The following is a 21,140-nucleotide window of genomic DNA, read 5'->3' as shown; positions in this document are numbered from 1 at the left end:
GCGACGCGTATTACTGCGAAGTCGGCGGTACATGTTTCATTCAGTGCCGAATAAATCGTCCAAAAAGAATCGTAGAGCAAGTTTCGAGGCGTCTTTGCAAAGGGGAGGTTTCAATCTTCAAATCTACGGAAGATTCGCCGACAGAAAAAATTCTGGAACGTTTCTACGGTCGCGTGAATCTGCATGATTTTCACACGGCGAATGTTGCATTACCGTAAAGCAGACGATACAGTTTCGTTTCAAAGCTGAACAAAATGGCTAAAAAAAGATCGCACATCAAGCTTTTCGAGGTCTTCGCAAAGGGAAACCTTTAATCTTCGAACCCGGTGGAAGATCTACCCGCGAAAAAAAATTCTGCAACCTTCCTACAGACGTGTGAAGTATAATTTTCGTACGGTGCATATTCTGTAATAATATAAATTTGATGATACACCCTCGAAGCTGTATAAAACCAGTAAAAAGGGCCGCACATCAAATTTTTTGCCGTCTTCGCAGAGGGAAAGCCTCGGTCTTTGATTTCGCAAAAGATTCTCGCACACGGAAAAGATTCTCCGTAATTTCTAGAGACGTATAAATTTCGTTGATGCCGCGAGCAATCGTTAATCGAGCTTGGGGTAATTTTTCGTGCCGAAAATGTCGCCCGATTTTCCGGGGCGGTCGCGCGAGCGTGAAATAGACGCGTGCACGTATGATTACGCTCTCGTACACCTACGTCGCGCGGACATCGTGTAACGATCCGTTAATAACGTTACCGTTAACCGCGCATTAGTGGTCGCCGCGGCTATTTGCATATCGGATCGGTAATTTCCATCTGACGCCGACCGGAGAGCAAACGAGAGAAAGGGAGCGAGAGGGAACAACGGAGGGAGATAGAATCCGGAGGCCCGAACGTGTATGCGTGGCCTGCGTGTTCGTGTGCACGCGTTCGTGTCGCAAGCTGCGGCATTAAACGCGGCACCTAGGGTACCCCTTGCTGCGGCACCTACGTGCCGCCATTACGGAGAACGTACCGGTGATTTATCCCGGTGTACGCCCGGATCGAAAGCCAACGTCGTCTCCTCCGATCCGAAATGGATACGCACGCTGCCATGCCGGGCCGGCGTGAATTTAAAATACGCGAAGATCGGCCGGGAAGATAGGCCAACGGAGTAACAGTACGTTCCTACGGTAACTATCAATTACACGGGCTCCTGCCAGTGCCACGCCGCGGGACTCTATCGTCGGATTAGAAATTCGAAATATGTATTTCTGGTTTCGTTCGAGGCTGCCATCGGGTCACGGATGCCAGCCGCCCGAGCATGCTACCAGGCATACTTTGAATAATTGAGTTTTTACCATCGGGAGACGCGGGGCTGCTAGGAACGAGGCTCCATCAAAATTAAATCTATTTTCGAACGACAGCCGATGCGTTTGTCGGACGAGGGATCTTTACGCGAATTCTCGTTATCGTACTGTTCTCCGTGAACATCGAATTAGTTGGTTTCCTTTAATGCGAGATTCCGTCTGGTCGAGACGAGATCAAAATGCTGCGATCTCTTTCGCAAGACGCGTTGATTAGTTCGTCGTTGATCCTTTGAGAAATGTCTGAAATGAGGAAGTCGAAGAGATATATAGTTTCTGTATTATTTTTGCAGCTGTATGTTACATTTGTATTTAATGTATTCGATTTCATTCGATTTAATTGGATTTAATATAATTTGATTTAATTTGATTTAATTCGACTTAATTCGATTTAATTCTATTCGTACAATTATGAATGCCATTCGGATTATACGACTTGTACTTGCAGTATATTCGTATAATTAGTAATGTTATCCAAATTATCTGCATTATATTCATATCGTAAATTGTGTTAAGATCAAGGTCGATCGAACCTTGACACAAACAGCACAAGTTAAAAAATGTGTAACTTGAGATCTATCGTATGAGTAATCAATTCTTATACATGACAGAAAATACATGTCCGTTGTATTTTAATTTTTATTCGTACGTTTGACACCAAAACTACCACGGTTAAATGACCGGTGTCTCATTTTACAATTATAGAACATACAAGGACGCTTCCGTTGTAGAAATTACAAAATCAATTTTCAGTTGCCAAATGTTTGAATTTCGAAGTATATGTATGTATCACTTTCACGTAACATTCCACACACTTGAAACAATTATGAAAATGAAAAAAGAAGATCGGATTTCTGAACCGTTAACGAGGTGTGTCCCCCTTTAATGCACTCTTCTCCGCATCCGTGACTCTCGAGGCTGTTTATTTTTTCTTCAGAACTTGTAGAAAACCAAAACGGTCGGAAGTTCCGCAGGCTGGAACATTTTCGAAGCCGAAACCGCCGCTTAGCGATCGCGGCGACGATCCGCTTTTCGCGAAGCTGCCGCTAAAACGGCGAAGTAGCCGCGGGCGTCTATAATCGAATTTTATTTCCAGCCTGTCCCGTACAGAATGCGGATTGCATCTTCCACCGAGTGTCTTCATATTTTAAAATATCTTGCCTCCCACCGCAGTGTACGCATCTAAATATATACTGACCGCGGGTTGCTCGTGTCAATTTGCGGCCACGCGGAATGCACGCGGGCGGAGGGAAAAGCGGATCGAGCAGATTCGTTGCATGAAAATCGCGGGTTTCCGTGCGGTTTGTAAAGCGAACGCTGCGCGCGCGCGCGATGACCGTCACAAAAGCGATCGTCGCGTCTCGTTTCGACGATCTCGGCGACTCGGTTCGCGCGCGTATTTAATTTCGCACCGTTGATTCGCTCTCCGCGCCTCTAATAAGCGTTCGTATTCTCGTTTTTCGTTAATGCGGCGTCTATGCGCGCGGTGCGCAACTCGCATTACGCTTAATGTCGCACGGCCTGGCCAGCCAACAGCCGCACATGCGGCCAGCAAATTATCGCCTGGTATATTATTGTGCTGCGTGTGCGTATAATACGACTTCTCGTCCTCTTTCAGCCTGTTCCACGCTCCGTCTCTCCCTCTCTCTTCCTCTCTCTCTCTCTCTCTCTCCCTCCCTCTCTCTCTCTCTCCCTCTCTCTCTCTCCGTCCCTCCGTTTCTCTCCCCTTCGCCGTTCCTTTCCTCCTCGCTCGGGCCTTTTTCTCGTTTTCTTTCTCCGCTTGCTCCCCTTCCGCGGCCGCTTGTACAGCGAAATGACGATGGTCGCGCGCGTGTACCGAGACACATTATACCTCCCGTGTATTTTTATCAACGGAAGTGCGTAGTTGTACCGTGCGCGCATTCCTGCACAGACCGAGCTGGAAAAGCGACGAGGAACAGGGGCCGAGGGGGGCCGCGAAACGCGCCGAGTACGTGTATTTCTTGTTCCGACGGCATTGTCGGCCACGATGATAGAGCCATTTAAGAACTTCAATTCCTCGCTGTGTTTCGACTTATTTTAGAATCCTTTTACGAACAGCCGGCCCGCGAACCCGCCATTGCCGACCGCGACGGCTCGTTCCCAATGGCAGCTGGATCTTTGGACGTCTCCTTAACACGCTGTCCGCGGCACGGAAAACGTTTTCCTGCTTTCATCCTCATCTATCCTTTGCCGACGTTTCACACGGTGTGCCGCGTGAATTACCATCGCGTCGGTTGGCGACGAAAATTGGAAATTGTTCCCTTGATTTTTTTCCCGGCGAATGATTGATTCGAGGAAAGAGGCACGCCGCGCGAAGAATGCGAAACGCATTGGCGGATGCATTTTTACGTTCATTTACGATGCAGCGAGGATTCTCGGAGAATTCCGTTTGCGTTTTTAGCAAGGATTGGAAACTTTTCTTTTCGCTTTTCGCGGTTTGTAATGATTTTATTCGCATGTACGGTTGAAAAGACCCGTCGTTGCAAAAAGAGTAAAAAGAGAGATTTTGTTTAGCCGTCACACGGAAACAATGAAAATAAAAGTATGTGTATAATGATGTTATAGGAGACATTCAAGTAGTATCGTTGCAGAAATAAGCATTCCGGTGACTTTATTCAACGGTGGGGCGAAAATTCTGCGAGAATTCCATTCTATTTGGTTTTTAACGAAAATTGGAAACTTCCTTTCATTTTTCGTTGGTTTACTTTTATGGTTCACGTTAGAATCGAGTAAATCTAGATGCACAATGAACACGGAATACGAAAAGTATTGGTGGATGCATTGCTGCACGAATATTTAACGATGAAGCGATAATCGTGAAAAAATTCTATTCCATTTCGTTTTCAAATAAAAATTGGATAGCTCCTTCGACTTTTTCCGATTTACTTTCGTGGATCATATTAAATCCAGGTAAATCTGCAGTCTACTTTTATATTATAACAACAGGGTGCACGAAAATCTTGCTTGTCTTTAACGTCTTCATTTATTAATACAAGAAGAGGAAAATCGTTTATCCTTAAAAGTGACAATAAAATTCCACATCGTCTAGAAATCAATCCACCATATATAATATATTATATATTATATATTATATATTATATATTATATATTATTAATATTATATATATTATTATATATACACTTATTTATTAATACAACAAGAGGAAAATCTATTCGTTTATCCTTAAAAGTGACAATAAAATTCCACATCGTTTAGAATTCAATCCATCATATATAATATATTATATATTATATATTATATATTATATATTATTAATATTATATATATTATTATATATACACTCATTTATTAATACAAGAAGAGGAAAATCTATTCGTTTATCCTTAAAAGTGACAATAAAATTCCACATATATTATATATTATTAATATTATATATATTATTATACATAAATTACCATATGTTCACATCCAACATCTCCAAACAGAGTCAGTCGTATCGTGAAACAGCAAAATAATTGTTCAGAAAAATCAGCGACCAGCTGTCGAACAATTTTCCACTTTGACGTGTCCACCTGTCGACGAAGTCCGTGAACGATCTATTCCTTTGTTCCCGAGGGTGTATGCCTGAAGATCAGTTTCGGTGCCACACCTGGCTGCCCCGAATACAGAGTGGTCTTACGAGATATCAGAACGTTCGTGCTGGAATGACGAAGAATCGGTACCCAGGTACCAGGCCGTTATTTCCCAGCGATTGCAGTAGTTCCATTAACTAGTTCCAGATCGAATTTCTCTCGAGACGTGATTCGCCGAAGAATCGCAGCCCAGGCAAACAGGTGAAAATCCCGAAGTCTCCTGGCGGCGCGCAAACAGTGAAAAGTTTCTCTCGCTTTTCATTGAGGTCGCAATCAATCAATACCGGAGCACCATTATCGCCACCCGTTATCTACGCCCGATTCCCTAAAGTCTATTTACCGTTCTACACGGAGGATAGAGAGGAGAAGAGAAGAAGATAAAGAGCGAGAGGCAGAGGGGAAGGTAGAGAGAGAGAGAGAGAGAGAGACAGACAGAGAGAGAGAGAGAGAGACAGACAGACAGACAGACAGACAGACAGACAGACAGAGAGAGAGAGAGAGAGAGAGAGAGAGAGAGAGAGAGAGAGAGAGAGAGAGGTAAAGAAAAGATAGTGGGAGGGATAGGCACTTCGTGTAGAAAGACACGGTAACTATGTGGCCAATGTTTGATCGATACTCGCTCCCTCGCCTGTTATCTCGCGATTTGACTGCTTAATGCGAGGAAAGCTTAAAACATGCGTCAGTGAAACATCAACTATCCAGATAAGCAGATAAGGGAGGAGGTAGAGGCCGTGTGTGCTCGCTGGTTTACGTTCTAGTGTACGACGTTGTACACATGCGAGCCAGTTTGAAGGAGTGTACACACCGATGGCCGTGTGTATTCGTACGTGTATTCGTCGGGCTCGTACGACGAGAACGGATATGTTTCGCGAAGCCATGACGGCTGCGCGTTCACTGCATAACCGGATCAGAAACCATGCAATCGTATCTACTTTTCTACTTACGCTTTAGTTGGGGTGCTTCGCCTACATGCGATCACGATACAGCTGCGACGCGCGATTATGAACCGCCGCTCCTTTTCCCGCTTCTTTCGTTCTACCGTGTCGTTTCTCTCGCTTTCTCCCTTTCTTTCTCCCTCGAGCTTCTTTCCTCTGCGTCTACCTTTTCGCGCGAAGCTGCTCGAGTACTCGGAAAAAGAGCTTCGCTCGGCTCGAACGAGGATCGATTCGATTCCGCGAACCACCGAAAGAGTCCCCACAGGCTGATTCGTCGCCGTAAATCTAGGGTGCGAGATATTATTTTTCCACGTTCCGGGAAAGCCACCTGAAACCGTTGAGTTGAGAAATTAAAGACACCGAGTTCACGCTTCGACTGTCGTGGAATTATTTTTGCTCTCTCGCGATCTGATTGGAAGAAGGAATTTTTATCCTAATTTATTATACGTTCCCTGATTCCACGAGACCTCGCAGAATGCGAGAATGACGAACTTTGTGCGTGCTAGAAATGCATAAAGATCCATAAATTGCTTGTTATTTTACGTAAGATTTTCGGAGATCTTTTGACTCGATGAGACACTCAAATTAAAAACAGTTAAAAATAGTCGTTAAAAAGTATTGCGCGGGGGATGTAAACGAAACTTCTATGTTTTCAAATTCTCCCTCGATTCATTCGGCAGAATTTCCGTAAAAATAGTCACTGAATATTCTCACTCTTTACACTAGATTTACGGAACCCGTCAAAATGACGGGTCATTAATTTTTTAATTTACGATTATTCGTGTGGCAAAGATACATTTATGAGTTATTTATTTAAATTATATGTTACTTACGGCAAATGTTACAGCAACACTTGTTAGAAATGAGACTAAATGTCTTATTGTTACTTTTACAAACTAACATAAAACAGCTGTTTTTCGTGCTCCGTAAATCTAGCGTTAAATACCATCATGTAAATACTTGAAGAAGTTATTTATCTTTTTTGTCGAGTAGCCTATAGACTCGTAAGCTTCAAATACAAAATCTAATTACCATATTATACATATTCATACGAATTCTGATTAACTATTTTCACTTCCCGTATAAATTAGACCAAGCATCTTTTACAATTTACCATCATTAATATTACAGTATCCATTTATTATCATTGCTTTAATATCCATATTCAGAACCGCGCTGATCGCGATATCTGTCAGCAGGTGTCGTACGTAAAGTATGACGTGATTGTTGAGGGATTCATTTGGTTTGTGCGTCATTGTCGTCCTTCTTGTTTCAGCAGCCTGTCTGTAAACACGCGTCTCTCGCAATTCTTCTTGCGATTCTGTTATAAAAGCAAATCCAAAGGTGCTCTTTTTCCATTTTAAAAACCTCCACCAACTCGGAACCACTTGTGGTCCGAGCGATTCCAGGAAAGTCCACGTTTAAAGCAGAATATAAACAGCTGCGAGAATCGTGCATCAATTGTTAAGGAATATAATCGTCGGTTATCGGATCGTCGGCGGCCGATAAACGGTCGGAAGATCCCGTTCGATCAGCGCGAGGCAATTCCTCGGCCTCTGAATTTAAGCGTGTATCCACGTCCACGTCCCGGCAATAATTCCTGGCATTTTTCCGCGGTTAATTCTCATCCGCCTTCCGCGGCCGGGGCGATGAGCGTCGGATACCGCGAAACGTGGGAAACCTCTCGCGCCCGGTTTATTACGAGGCTTTTGTAGTCACGCTCGGGCACCGGGCCGATGGCGGGCCGGATTTTCTTCGGCACGGTGTGTATCACTCGGCCGGCCATAATTTCTTAGCCACCTGTAAGCGATCGAGGCGGAATCCAGAGCGTCCGCTTTCTAAAAACTTTAAGTAATGCAGAAAGATCGTTCGATCGATTAAACCGAGACCCGGGATCGGCGGGTTTCTTGCCGCGGCGGTTCGTGATCGGGCCACTCTTGCCGGCCTGATAATTGATTAATGGAAATAAAGGGCGCGCGAAACGACCGTGCGTCCGTTTCTCTGTCTTTCTCTCTCTTCTGTATGTGTATTTGTGTGTACGTGTACATGTAGAGCTGGGCAATGTCTATGGAGAAAATATTTGAAATACTGTTTTAAATAATTGACTCGTCGCTATTCAAGTAGAATTGTATTTCAAATGGAACAAAAATTTTTACTAGTTAGAAGATTTTTTATTTTGATAATCCACTGCTGAAGCATGCAAATAAATAATTAATTTCGATAATCTAAAACGTAATAAATAAAATAGTTAAGGTAATCTGAAGCAGAAGCATGGAAATGAATATTTACTTTTGATAATGTAAAGCATGAAGTGAAATATTTTTTATTTTAATAACGTAAAGCGTAAAATACTTTCCATGGTTCTTAATCTGAAAACAAATTGTCAACATGATTAACGTAACGTAACATGAGGTAATGTAAGAAATCGTAATATTGGTAAATGGAATTTATTGTCTTCAGAAGTATTCATTGAAGATAATGCAGAGAAAAAGTATTTACCATAATAATTATGCTTTGTAGAAAATAAAAATAATGCATAAAAGATAGAAATACTTTATACATTATAGAAAATAGAAATACTTCATTTGACGATAATAGATTCAATAAATAAAATATATCGAACTTATGGCACAAACATTTTCAATGTTTCTCGTATTAAATGCTATTCGAAATATTATCTTAAAAATGTTTTACAACGAATACGATATTTTATTTTTCAAAGTACAGTCATTCGTTCGAACAAACAAGAAACATTTAATTTTTTAAAATGCGTGCACGATCTCAAATAAAATATCTATTCGCAACTTTTCATTTAAAATACTATTTCACCGAGCTCTATTTGTGTATATGACAATGAGAGCCGAGCCCGCGGCGTAAAAGTTCGATGGGAATGTTCGTTAAAATAACCAATTATCCATGTTTTTCTATCGGGAGCACTCGGTGCTCCCTCGATACGAGGAAAGGAAACCTGTTAAAGCGTTCCTATTTAATGGGACGAAAGTGGCGAGCTACGATATTGTGGAATATCGGATCGCGGAATGTCTCTGGTCGAAGAACTAATTACACTGTTTTCTTTCTTAAATCGACGCGTTTGTACCCTCCCCTCCTCTCTCTCTGGCGAATTGTATACTGCTGTCTTTGTTTCTTTGTTTCCCACCCCCCCTTTTTCTATCGGTGACCTGGAAAAGATTCTGGAGCCTGTTTCGAAGGACTCCATTCGTCCGAGGGTCCTCCAGGGATTCAATAAGTATTCAACGAAATTTTGAAGCGCCGATAGGAGCGAAAAGGAAACTGGGGGGAAGGATTTTATTGTGGGAAATGCGGTGTGTTTTATTTTAGAATATCGTTCATTTATTTAGGGCATTTTTGGTATCACTTCTAAAGGCTTATTAAAAGATTTAAAGTAAAATTCTTTTTATGTTCGTTTTATATATTGCACTCATATTGTTTTCATTTTCATTCTTCTTCTTATTATTACTATTTTATGTTCATTATTATTATTATTATTATTATTACGTTGAATTTATGTAGAAAAATTGAGAGGACATTGCTAAACAACTGAAAAAGGAAGACATTTTTTCTCCAATTACAAGGCCGCGTAACTTCGTGCAAAACGACAATGTTCCGCAATCAATTGCGAGAGATGGATGCTAGAAATACATTTAATTAATTCTCTAATAATTCGAACACGTTGAAAATAGAATATCGACGATCTCCAACTATTTCAATTTGTCCCCCGCTTTAAATTGCTTCTACCCGTTTTCGCGATAAAAGCCGCGGTCTGTTCACGCGGGAAAAAAAAAATATAAATGAAAAGTTAATAACGACCGCGCGGAAAAATAGGCCGCGGGTTCGAATATGCCGGGAACAAAATATTTCTATCGGTACTAGTCTCGTTTTTATTTGAAAACGTGCCGCATAGTCGACGGTCAGGCGCAACGATTTTTCCAGCCAGTTGGCGGAATGCGTGCGCGAAATCCAACTCTCGGGCGTATTGTTACCGGTCCCGGTGGCGTGTCTGATTACCCTCGATTCGATTCACGAATTACGATTTCATCGGTGGGAAAAAAAAGGTCGCGCGGCGGCGCGCACTATCAGCCGGAGAGGCGGCCATTTGCCCAGGTTCCCGTCTGCGACGCACGAGCGTCCATACAATTAATTATTGACCCGTTTTAATCGTGTTAGGTCTAATTAGCGGGGTGGGGTAGGGAGAGTCCGTCTCAAAGTTGTTAATTAAATTGGTTAATGCGATAAAGGGGAAGTCCATGCCGGAGTTCTCTGTTCCCTTTCTCTCCCCGCCCCTTTCGTCGCACCCCGTGGTCCCACAGCTCGCTCGTCTTTGCGCCGCGGCGCTGCAGAAATACTTTTCCCCGGCCGGCGATTATTTCAATTACACCAGTTGTATATACGTACACACGCGCGCCGCGCCGATCGGCACCACCGTGGGTTCTCTGGTTTAATTGAAACTCGTTCGGCGACGCATAAAAGTCGATTCGCGTTCCCGCAAAAACATTGTGAGAACGTGCCGCGACTTGGAAATCAACCGGCCGACAAATATTCGCCGATTCCCCGAAACAACTTACCGATATTCAGATATTTGTATTGCCGGCGATGCAATATTCATTCTATCGACGGCGGAATATTTCTGAAACGATTTTATTACCTTCCTTTCTCGTTCTTTCGGAAATAAGTGGCCGACAGATATTCGTCGATTCGCCGCGAAAAATCACCGCTATTCAAATATTCTTATATTACAGGAAATTCATTATTCGTACCGTCGACGTTGGAATATTTGTCAAATGATTTCTGGACATTCTTTTGTCTGACTTTTTTACGAAATAAATAGTCGACCAATATACGTCGATTTTCTGCAAAAAGAATCGTCGATATTGAAACACATTGGTGTGCAAAATTGAGTACACATCGTTTTGAACGCGGTAACTTTTTCAAAATCGAAACAAGTGGCTTGAATTATTTTTTATATTATTAAACAATGAGAAAAAAAGTATTTGCGAAAGTTATGATTGGTCGGAGCAACGAAAAGAAATAAGGAAGATACGTTTTTCAATTTTTTTGTCGTTCGAAAATTTCGTAACGAAAATTTATGCAATAAGTTTTACTGGCTTCGATCAGTTGGCGTCATTACTTTCGACGTTTAGGCTCTTCGTCGATTCGACATGCCGAAATCGATCTTCGTGATCGATCTTTCGACCGCCATTTTCGACGTCCCCCCGCGAATTTTCGACGCCGCAGTGAAAGGGTGAAATATCAGACGTCCACGCAACAAAGTTTTCAGACCGAATCGTTGATTGCTACCACTTTCACGTCGTGAAATATTGGATCGAAAGAAAAAAAAGATACGATCGACTCGATCGACGGCGTCAAGTTTCAACCGGTCAATACGCCAGTCGATATTACAAAACCGGGAACGATTATAACAGCGCGGTAAGTCGATATCGGCTGATAATAATAAACATTTCTATACCCGGCTCCATTTAACCGATTCAGCGTGTCCCGGAGTCGTTGAAATAACTTCGTGCAGGCTACCTCAAAAATTTTATATAACGTAGATTGATCTAAATGAGGTCTCAAACATTCTCTTAATGAACCGAACAGACGAGAATTTGATTTCATTTCTCGTATTCCGGTCGGCTTGTCAATATTCAGCGTACATAAATTATCGTTGCCTTTGCGGCGCAAGCTTCTTTTATGTGGCTCAGTTAAAGATTTTCCAATAGAATTGACGTAAATGCTGGAATTAGGTAAATGCGCGGCTGGTTCAGCCTATTTGCTTCGTCGAGACACTACCTTTTTTCCTTATGAGAAACGTTCTGTGAATAGAAAGCGGGTCTTGCGCAGTCATGTCATCTCCATCATCAGGTAATTGAGTCTTTAAAAATTGATCGTGAGACAGAGGAGATTACGTTCGTTACGAATTGTGACGTTACAATCGTGACGACTATGATTCTGTGATTTACGTGGACACAATTAAATGAATTCTCTGCGCATCGTGATTTGAAACCGTGATTTAATAAACTTTCCTTTAACAATATTTTTATTTATAGACAATTTTATTTATGACGATAAAATATGTTGTAAGCACTAACATTTTATAATGTATGAAAAATACCCTCGTTTCTGTCCCACATATTTTCCACTGATTCCGAAAAAAGTGTGTTCAACACTTCGTTCAATTAGTTACGATCGACGTTGATAATCTCATGTCAAGGTTACTAAATTTCATCCGAGATTTTTGTTATCGAAGGAGAGATGTGTAAGGTTAATTATTAATCTTTCCATCACATTGATTTTCTGTCGTAACGTCACTTTGACACCAAGGAACAAATTAAGTTGGCAACATGAAGGACAGGTTAGGATTAACAGGTTGCGCTATAACAGAGTTAGACTCGTGACGAAGATTTCATACATAATCTATTAAATGTTATTCATTTGCCCGAAATTTCTTAAATTATCTGGATCTAGAGACGAGAATACATCGAGACGTACAAGAAATAAAAATTGTCTCGCTTTATTTGGAAAATTATTAAGTATTGAGTACTGCTAATCAATGTAACTACGAATAAAATCGTAGTGCAAGAAATTAGAGCAACAATACTGAACGAACTGCATCATCAGATTTCGTATCGGTACTAGACAAACATTCCGATGAAACAATTTCTTTATTATTTCATGTTGTCTATTTCCGAATAAACTGATTTATTACGAATTCAAAAAATTGAATATAAAAAATAAAAAATTGAGTATAAAGATTAAAAATTGAACATAAAAATACAAAATTAAAGATAAAAATGTAATACTTTATATTCATCGAATATAATGTTAATTATTCCCGAAAACAAACCGAAGGGGCACAGCAATTGGTCAACCAACGCAGTCGAGCTCCAACATTTGCATCCGCAGTTGGAAAGTAGCTCGATTCGGAAACCGAAGGGTTCGAATATTCCGACAGCATTGTATATCGATAATCGAACGATGTTGTCGCGTGGAGTCGTGTTCTTGCATTCTCGTGTACGCGTGGTTGCGCGACACCTCTGGCCCCGAAATAACGGTGATGGCGTTATGGAAACCTCCACGCCGGCGGCCATTAATTATAATTAATATCGACGCCGATAATGGCAGCCGGCACACACCGTATATTGCCAGGACATGCACCACGCGGAATGCTCGCGGATCGTCGCGCCGCGCCGCGACGCGACGCGACGCGATGCAACGCGACGCAACGCCACGCTGTGCAACGCGATGCAACGCGACGCAACACGCTGCACCGCGATGTAAGTGCAACGCGGCGAGCTCCGGTACGCGTCCATATAAATTTCCATCGTCCCCGATCCGGATGATCTTCCTGCGGCAGCGAGCGGTCAATTTGTAGGCTGGCCGCTTGTTAAAAAGTAAAAGAAACGCGTCCGCAGTGGTCCGCGAGCCATTAAAATCGCCGGCGAAAGATATCGACGACGTGGATTAAATGTGGCTCGTTATACGTGTCCAGGTTGTAAATCGTCGTTGTAAATCAATTGGCCGGAGCCTGGACCCGGCTAGTTCGCTGATAAATAGGATTAACTGATTTACATGAACGAGATCCCGGCTGGCCGGCTATCGATCATAATCAACGCTCGATGGAATTCATCCGACGTTTAAAGAACCACCGCTTCTTCTTCTTCGTCGTCTTCTTCTTCCTCCACTGAATGCGCGGAATTTTTGCTTCTATTCGACAGGCGAACCCATGCCAACATCCGATCGTGATCTTGAGGGACGTAGCCTCGTCCGACATGGAGTCCTTGCTGCGTTTCATGTACCACGGCGAAGTACACGTGGGTCAAGAACAGTTGGCCGCTTTCCTCAAGACAGCGCAGATGCTCCAGGTGCGAGGACTAGCTGATGTCAACAGCGGCGCTGCGACAGCCAAGATCCCGCCGCCATCGTCGTCCGGCGGATACAATGGCAGTGCACCGGTTAGTTCGATCTTTCATTTTGTTCCGTAAATTGCCTCGGAACTTGCAGTCCGGACGTCGGCAGAAATTGCTGAGAGATTCTAAGATAGAACTGGAAACTCCATTGTTGTATGCAAAATGGGGATTCAGGCTGACTTGCACTTAACGAGCGAGTATTGCACAGGTCTGTCAAGTGTTAGAGAGTATCTTGATTATGTTCATTCAAATAAAATTGAAGCTTGGTCTGGTTGAGACCAGGGAAAGTCTGGCATTCCGAGCTGGAAGTTGGGATACCTCGTTATGTGCAAGTGGGTGCTCCAGAGGGCAGCTCTCGAGGAGATTATGCTCATAGATCTGCTAAGCGTTAGGGACTATCCTGACTGCTTTTAAGCTAGAGTTCGAAGCGAGATCGTGTTAAAGGAAAAAGCTGCTAGAAATATTCTAGCTTCTTTAAGGAATTCCATGTTTTGTTGACTGGGTCTAACTAGTGTCTAGCTAGATCTATGTTAGTCTACGTTGATACACTTTGGTCTATCTGCTTTGGTTTACTTTATTCTATCTTGATGCACCTTGGTCTACCTTGTTATACCTTGGTCGATCTTGAATCTTGATACACCTTGGTCTACTTGGATCTACCTTGCTCCATATTGATTCACCTTTGTCTACCTTGGCCTATCCTGGTTTACCTTGGTCTATTTTGATCTATTTGGATCCATTTTGATCCACCTTGGCCCACCTCCACCCAATTGCATTTAACTCCAGTCCCCGCCAAAGTCTCCAACATCCCGTACAATCACTTGCACCAACTCCGCCCAGCCTCCAACACTTGGCAGAGCCCATCAACGCTTGCGAAACCAGTCCAGAATGATTACAAAGTGTCCCAACAATGTGTCTAACAGGCCACACCTCGCAACCCTTGGCAAGACAATGGCAGAGGAGACCTAAACGAGGGTGGCCTGAGTCCACCGCCAGAGAAGAGACCTAGAAGCCAGAGTCCACCTCTTGGTAACCATGTCGAGCAGAAGTCGGAGCTTCAGGAATCGCTGTTGGGGCAAGCCTTGGAAGGAGGACCCACGATACACACTACACCTTCTAATAATGTACAGGTAAGATTCTTGATCGATGTGTTCTTTGATACGCGAGATGATTTGTGGAAGTTACGAGAATGAGGATCCTTGTTGATCAGGCACAGTCTACCGGCGAGGACTCGAACTCCATGTCGGACAACGAGGAGGACATGTCGAACAACGACAGCATCTTGAACTCGGTCAAGACAGAACCTAGTGACATCCTGAACGATTCTATGGAGCACCATCGTAACTCGTTTCCGGCTGCGCTTTTGGGACTACCAGGTAATCGATCTTATTAAGCTTTAATCTTTTATTCGAGACTTTGATCTCTTTTTGAGGCTCTGATTTTTTATTCGAGACTTTGGTCTCGTTCTTGAGGCTTTGATCTCCTTTTTTGAGACTTTGACCTTTTATTCGAGACTTTGATCTCTTTTTGAGGCTCTGATCTTTTATTCGAGCCTTTGATCACTTTTTGAAGCTTTAATCTTTTAGTCGAGACTTTGATCTCTTTTTGAGGCTCTGATTTTTTATTCGAGACTTTGGTCTCTTTCTTGAGGCTTTGATCTCCTTTTTTGAGGCTTCGATCTTTTTTTTGAGGCTTTGACCTTTTATTCGAGACTTTGATCTCTTTTTGAGGCTCTGATCTTTCATTCGAGCCTTTGATCACTTTTTGAAGCTTTAATCTTTTAGTCGAGACTTTGATCTCTTTTTGAGGCTCTGATCTTTTATTTGAGACTTTGGTCTCTTTTTTGAGGCTTTGATCTCTTTTTTTGAGGCTTCGATCTTTTTTTTGAGGCTTTGACTTTTTATTCGAGACTTTGATCTCTTTTTGAAGCTCTGATCTTTTATTCGAGACTTCGGTCTCTTTTTTTGAGGCTTCGATCTTTTTTTTGAGGACTTTGACCTTTTATTCGAGACTTTGATTTCTTTTTGAGGCATTGATCTTTTGTTCGAGATTTTGGTCTCTTTTCGAGGCTTTGATCTTTTATTCGAGCCTTTGATCTCTTTCTTGAGGCTTTGATCACTTTTTTGAGATTTCGGTCACTTCTTCGGTGCTTTGATACCTTCTTTGAGACCTCGACATATCTTCCTTAAGACTTTAATATCTATTTTGAGACTTCGATCTCTTCACCTTGAAGCTTTTGCAATTTTTATGCGGGCTGAATTAATTATAGCATCGGGAGATCTTCATTTTGCTGTATAGAGATTCACGTTCAAGTTCTGCGATTATTTCACCGATCGATCAGTAGACCGTGAATCTTTGTGCAAAATAAAAATCGTCTGCATAGAAAGTTTCTTTTTTCTTTAAACGTTTCTATAAATTAGAAATAATATATTGACATTTTAAAATTCTTTTAATGTTTCTGCTATCTGAAATTGAAACTATTCAATTTCGCTATAAATTGCATAAAATCTGAAGTCTACTGATCAGGCTCAGCTGAGATTACATTTATCAATTATATATTCCTCGACAAAATAGACAGTTCTATGATATCTTCGACTTTTACGTAGTCGTGATTATTAGCAATGACTTATCCCTGCGATATTTGTATGCATGTCGCTTGGATTAATTTTCCGCATTGATTATTTTCCGACGATTTCGCGAATTGTGTGTGTGTGTGCGTGATTGGTGGCGAGGAAAGTTCTGACGGGAACGTAATTATGACTTGCAGGACTGATACCAGGCCCGTCGGGGATCCACGCGGCGAACCAGGATCCGAGCTACGGTAAGTGATCAGAGCAACGATTCGATTTCACACAGTTTATTACGATTTCGTAGCCCAGACTAGTATCCTCCCATCGTTCCCTCAAGACTCTGGTCTCTCGTTGTTGCGTTGAATGCATGGAACTCTCGTACCTCTCACAACCCTGCATCCCCTTGCCCAAACTACCCTTTCGAATAAATCGAAAAATCAGAAATCGAGATGTAAGAAACGAACTAAGTAACGAAAGCGAAACGAAAGCGAGTAAAATCGGATTGCGATAAAATAGAACGCAAATAATAAAAAAAAAAACAAAAAAAGGCATGGCGAGGGAAACGTGATATCGCGGAGCCGCTGTCTCCGACGGCTCTTCGAGTCCCGTTCGCCGGAATATCGATTATCCTCCGCAAAGGCCTGCAGTCGCTAGAAACATTTGTTAGGGTTGCCACGCAAAGCCGGAGCTTGACTCTTTACTCGAATTCTTAACGACCCTTCGAGCCTTGCCGAGGCTAACGAGCTAATTGGTCGCTCTCTCGGTTGACGAGGTACGCATACACGATCGACCATATTCGAGAATAACGTTCTGGAAAACGAGAGGGCGGAGGGTGTGTGTACCGGAATCACGACGAAGAAGGAAACTTTGCACGCACGAGTCCGCCGACGAGCGGACGAAAATAATAAAAAAAAAGTACCAAAATTGTCTTCTCTCTCGAAACGAAAAAAATAAACCAAAAAAAAATGTAAAAACGTAAACCGAAAAACGTTAATCGAATAAAAAAAAACCGCCTCCTCTTCTTCGGTCATAGAGACACGAAAATCGGGGGAGGGATCTCGAAAAAAAGCAAAAGCGAACAAAAAAAAAACAGTAAAAAGTCACGAAAATACCGAAAGAACGGAGAGAAAACGAAGGGCTGTGGGAGGCAAAGAGCAAAAATAGTGTTTAAGGGATCGGTACGAGGTTGGCTGAGGACTGACATTGGCTGGTGGTTCCAGGGCGATGGCAGCCCTCTGGAGGAGACGGTTCAAGCTCGAGTTCCGGTTGGTTGCCGGGCGCGTCCTCGACGAGGAACGAGCAGACCGGGCCTGGAGAATACCCGAGCGGGGCTCACAACTCGGAGGGCCAGGATCTCTCGTCTGTCCTCCACCAGCACTATCATTACCATCAGCTGCACGCCACCAGCCAACCGTCGTCGCAGCAACACGCCCTCAGTACTTTGAACTCGCTCAACTCCCTGAACAGCCTGAAGACGGAGCAGCTGACGATCATGCACCAAAAGCTGCAGAACAATCTGCAGAGCTTGCAGCAGCAACAGCAGCAGCAGCAACAACAACAACAACAACAGCAACAACAACAACAGCAGCAGCAGCAGCAATCCTCGACAGCGAAGAACGAGCTGAACCTAATGCTGCAGTCATCGGCCAAAGACAAAATCGACTGCATGGCGTTGTTCCATCAGCGCCGGTTCCAGCAGTCGCAGCCTCATCAGCATCATCCGGTGGACAACGGTGGTCCGCCCGGTAAACCGAAGTGTCCCGAGTGCGGGAAGATCTACTCGAACAATTCGAACCTGAAGCAGCACATCGTGAACGTGCACACGGTGCAGACTGAGTACGTGTCGTGCCACGTGTGCAGCAAGCAGTTCAAGACGAAGCAGTACCTGCAGATACACCTGCTGTCGATGCACGGCATCAGGAAACGGAAGAGCTACCCGCTCTATCAGATACAGACGCCGGTGTCCTCCGGCGGGCAGGGCTCCTCGAGCCAGCAGTCGCAGCACCAGTAACCCGGCGACAAAGCCGGCCCCAGGAGAGAACACGGCGATCGATCGATTGGAACATCGATCGCCTGGAACTCGTCGCGAGCCTCTGGACCGTGAACCAGGCTCGACGAAAGCGGATGCTGGTAATCTGTATTCGTGTACTGGTCGCTAACACTCGAGAGACACTCCGACACGGTCGAGTGCTAGCAGAGACCTCCTCGCAAATAGTCTTCGTTCGCGCGGACGACGAGCGAACTCGTCGTCTTCGTCGTCGTCTTCGTCGGCTTCGTTCTCGTGTTAAGTCTAGGGAAGCAACCACCGCCGGATAGAGTTCTTTTCCCTTGAATAGTCAGAAGGGCGGAGGTGGCGATAGGCAAGCGGAGGCGGAAGAGGGCGCCGATACGAGGATTGGCCGACCTATTTTCGCACGGTTCCGCAGTGCGCAGCCAATCCTTCGACGCGCTGCGATAGGGAAGCACCGCCGATTGGCCGGAACGGAGGACCGGGAACGCTCCTCGTGGAATTCTTATCGGCATAAGTAGTCGGATCGGAAAGGATGCGTCGGCCTGATTACTTGAAAGACCGCCGCTTACGGGGTGGGAGACGCATTCAACCCTCGTCGCGCGAGCACACGGCCTCGTTTTAGGGGGACGAATGGGTGGGGGGCGGGCAGGAAAAGAGACACTACGAGTAATAATTTTTCCTTACGCGACGTTATTACTCGCGCCCTTTTAATAGACCCCGCCGCTCTGCCACGCTCGTTTGGAATTCGAGGACGGGTCTACGGCTCCCTTTGAACTAGCCTGGGGAATGTGGAAACGATGGTGTCCTTGAGATACGTAGTACTTGGCGACTGTTCGGTGAACGTTGTTTTAGATTGGTCATTGGAAGATCATGTGCTCGGTGTTTCTATCTAATCGAGCCAAGCTGGGGGGGGGGGGGGTTGCGAACTTCTCTATCTTTTTTAGCGGTTTTTAGCATTTTCATATGCGCTAAAATTTCGAACATAGAACTTTTGAAACGTGGGCTTTGTTGAGATGAATTTTTAACACTTATTCTAGTGTAGTTGACACGTTCCGAGCCACGTGTACCACGTGTATATGCTTCATGTTTATTGAATGCGCTAAAGAAATATTTTATAAGAAATTTAGAACTGAAGAATTAATTTCCACCATAAGAATGGGTCGTAGTAAGTTCGCTTCATTGTTATACATACGATGATTGATCAAGTTTTAGTAAAATTTTAGTAAAATATCAGATGGTCAGTGTGAAGAGTCGAATAAAAACAGCTCGGCACGGAACGTGTTAATAGCTGTGCACATTTCAATGGACAACTTGACTGACCTTGCTTTGAGGACATCGATCAATTCAGACCTTTAATATTTAGGAAACTGGAATGTGATTTTTAATATAATAGTATTACTACTCGACTGCAATTTTAATGAGGAAATTAATAGAGAGACTGCACTTTGAAGTATCTATAGCTTTTCTTGAAAAATTCGACGCGCTCTGAGGGTGTTAATCGATTTAGCTCTTTAAACCCTTGCGCCGTGTACGATACCTCGTGACATTCATTACAAGATTCAGCACATGATTCATCAAACACGAATGTTACTCACTTCTTCTAAATCGAAATCAAATTGAATGTATCTCTTGTCAATATTTGACAACAACAATTAACGTAGCCGTACGATAAATTCTCTTTTCTGTATAGAAATTTGTTATCGACGAAGAACTATAGACGCTTTCAGCGCCGACAATCAATCACTAAAATTCCCACAAAGTCAATGCAATTTAATTAATCAAACCGAAACTAGAAAGTTAAAGTTTATCATAGTGAATGACATTAGAGCTCTCTCGCATTCGAAACATCCTAGCCAAATTCAGTTCGTTCGAATACATTACAACGAAAATGAATGTTCAAAATTGGTAAAAAATTAGTGTCATCCGTACTTGACGGACGCGGCACTCAACGTATTAATCAACGTGGATGAAATCATAGTGCGAGGGATTAAGATCGTGAGACTCGGGAACATGATTCTAAAGAAGATTATGCACTTAACACTGAACCTATTAAGCCTATTCAAATGATCACATATCTAATTTCACAATTGTTAAAATGATGCGAACTCATTCTCTAGAGAATGATTAATCAAACTTCTTAATTCGAGCACTTCGTAACAAAATTAGCGACAGGTCTAAATGAATGCAATATCGTTGAAGCGACACACGTTAGTTTTTTTCAGAGATTGCTAGGTTTCTCATCAGTGTCGGTACAGAATGTAGACATTACCTCTAAATAGAAACGCGAATTCTCCTTTTGGGACCTCTGTAGCTATTAATTAAGAGTACGGTGTAACTGCGAGACCCAAGAACAAGCGGTCCATTCAGCGATCGGAGTGCATCTGGCCAAGCCAGCGAAATGGAGCGGATTATTTTCGAAGCGTATCGAATGCGCTATTCAGGGCACAATATTCCCGTAACGCAGCAGCGGTGCCTGTATTTCGGCGAGTGGCACCTTCGCTTTCAAAATATCGACGTGTTAAAACCGGGTGGCCAGAAACGCGGCCGCCGATGGTCGAGTTTTCCATTTGCTCGGTCGGTTCTCGTCTTGACACGTCGTTTCACGTGTTCCTCCTGTGCACTCTCCTACATGCACAGGTACTACATACGTGGAAACGGCACGTACGTGTCTATTATAAACGCGCACACGTACACAAACCCGGCGAATGCCCGCGCACATTTAGGCTCACGGAATTACGAGGCA

At 43.3% G+C, this 21,140-nt stretch overlaps 1 protein-coding gene across 14 annotated transcripts in view; it reads left to right on the top strand.

Moving 5' to 3' along the window:
- Positions 1-21,140, top strand: part of LOC117225169 (protein abrupt) — a 129,311-nt gene that overhangs the window by 59,586 nt on the left and 48,585 nt on the right. For 13 of the 14 annotated variants that reach the window (XR_013033212.1, XM_033478601.2, XM_076521265.1 and 10 more), the window contains exons 4-7: positions 13,625-13,861; positions 14,740-14,946; positions 15,027-15,192; positions 16,584-16,637. Coding sequence is in view for 13 of the 14 variants with exons in the window: in XM_033478601.2 (XP_033334492.1) it covers positions 13,625-13,861; positions 14,740-14,946; positions 15,027-15,192; positions 16,584-16,637 (664 nt within the window). In the remaining variant the exon portion in view is untranslated. Of the gene's footprint in view, positions 1-13,624; positions 13,862-14,739; positions 14,947-15,026; positions 15,193-16,583; positions 16,638-17,606; positions 18,516-21,140 lie in introns of those variants that run through there. The other variant, XM_033478569.2, reaches the window with a different exon arrangement.

This window comes from Megalopta genalis, chromosome 4 (assembly GCF_051020955.1).
Source record: "Megalopta genalis isolate 19385.01 chromosome 4, iyMegGena1_principal, whole genome shotgun sequence".
Lineage (NCBI taxonomy): Eukaryota > Metazoa > Arthropoda > Insecta > Hymenoptera > Halictidae > Megalopta > Megalopta genalis.
This window is presented reverse-complemented; position numbering and strand designations above follow the sequence as displayed.